Here is a 1850-nt window from a genome sequence, read left to right as displayed (position 1 = left end):
ATATAAGTAGCCTATATAAAACTGCAAAATAAACATTCATCTATCGGTAAAAGTACTTTTGTACTTTCACTCGAGTAAAATTGAAAACTGAGTACTTTTGCTTTTACTGGAGTAATATTTTATTATACGGATCTGTACTTTTACTCAAGTACTTGATTTGTGTACTTCGTCCACCACTGCCTGTAGGTGAGTCACACATTAGACACAGTAAGTCATTCAGATTTACTAGATTAAGAGAATTGAGAAACAAATGCTTATATATTATATATACTTATTTTTTTCAGATCTCAATTTTAAGCTTTATTTGTTTATAATAAACTGCTATGAATCAAATATATCATGTTTTCACAGGTGACTCATTTTTGCCTGCCTCAGCTTCTGCCCCTGTTGAAGCACACGATGTCCTACCTGCATGAGATTTTTGAGTTCTATGAGGAGATCCTCACCTGTCGCTACCCTTATTCTTGCTTCAAGACTGTCTTTGTGGATGAGGCTTATGTGCAGGTCTCATCGTATGCATCCATGAGTATTTTCAGGTATACAAGCTGTTCTTGAAAGTAAAAATAACTTCAGTTTACAACAGCATTTATTTTTCCAATATAAAAGTCTTGGTAACACTTTATTTTAAGATGTCCTTGTTACAGATGTCACATATACTTACTATTATAATAACCATTAATTATGCATAATTACATTATTATGCAATTAACCCTAAGCCGGACCCTAACCATATACTACATGTAGTTAATAAATATTATTCAGTACTTAAATGTATAATTACACTGTATCAAGGACACCTTAAAATAAAGTGTAACCTCAGTCTTTACTTGTCTCTTGTCGCCAACTAATGGCAGAACAATGTAACTAATATCACCAGCACGAACACACACACCATTTCTCAATACTAGGGCTGGCTCGATACCACTTTTTCAGAACCGATCCCGATCCGATACCAGAAATTCTGAGTATCGGCCGATACCGATATTGATCCGATACCAGTGCAGTTTTTTTTAATCAGTGTAGAATTTCTATACCTCAATGTGTGTTGAACTGATCATCACTCTTTTGTGTGTTACACACAATACTAAATATAGACAACTTTCTTACAAAGAAAAAATAACAAACGGAAGAAATATATAATAATCTATGACAAAAATAATATTATAAACTAGGTTAGTGGATAATTCAGTAGCAAAAGTTACTCTAGAAAAATCATGAGTACACAATAATTTTATCAAATCTAAACATTTAGTGAAACATCATTATTTAGTGGGGAACAAATAAAAGTGAGTAAGTTTTGGACTAAATCTGGTAAAATGTTACACATTGCTCTTTGTATGGTTGTAAAATACATTCATGTAAAAAGTAATATATTTATAAATAAATATGTAGGGCCTACTATAAAATTAAAAGATATTTCTTTTAAATGTATAGCACAGTAATGAGGCAGCGCAACATATGATAGATAAGATGAACAAGAAAGGCTATCAATAATCTGTCATTGTGCAAAAGTATTATGATACGAAAGGCTCCAATACAGAGCGGCACAAAGAGCTTATGCGCATCCCGTGCACAGAATGATGCGCTTAAGGCAGCACGGAGTCACAGCGCGCAGGCACAGCTCTCCATATAGAAAAGTTCAAAGCACAAAGGAAAGAGATATTGATGCATAGTGTATTAAATCTGTGTGATGGTTTGAGCCTTTTTTTGAGCCAGTGTTGTGATCTAACACGGTAGAACACGATTTAGAAACAAGCAAGATAAAGTCCTTTTATGCAAAACCATTTATCTTTATTTACAGATCAAGTATAATATTAGGAACATTAAATCATCTTGGAGAGAGTTTCATC

General features: G+C 33.2%; 1 protein-coding gene across 1 annotated transcript in view; it reads left to right on the top strand.

Moving 5' to 3' along the window:
• Positions 1 to 1850, top strand: part of taf2 (TAF2 RNA polymerase II, TATA box binding protein (TBP)-associated factor) — an 80134-nt gene that overhangs the window by 15286 nt on the left and 62998 nt on the right. Inside the window, exon 7 of the mRNA XM_016574918.1 lies at positions 352 to 536. Coding sequence (XP_016430404.1) covers positions 352 to 536 — 185 coding nt within the window. The remainder of the gene's footprint in view (positions 1 to 351; positions 537 to 1850) is intronic.

Source organism: Sinocyclocheilus rhinocerous, unplaced genomic scaffold (assembly GCF_001515625.1).
Source record: "Sinocyclocheilus rhinocerous isolate Xijiao unplaced genomic scaffold, SAMN03320098_v1.1 scaffold1705, whole genome shotgun sequence".
Taxonomy (NCBI): Eukaryota; Metazoa; Chordata; class Actinopteri; order Cypriniformes; family Cyprinidae; genus Sinocyclocheilus; species Sinocyclocheilus rhinocerous.
The sequence above is the reverse complement of the archived record's forward strand: the minus strand, read 5'-3'. Positions and strand labels throughout refer to the sequence as shown.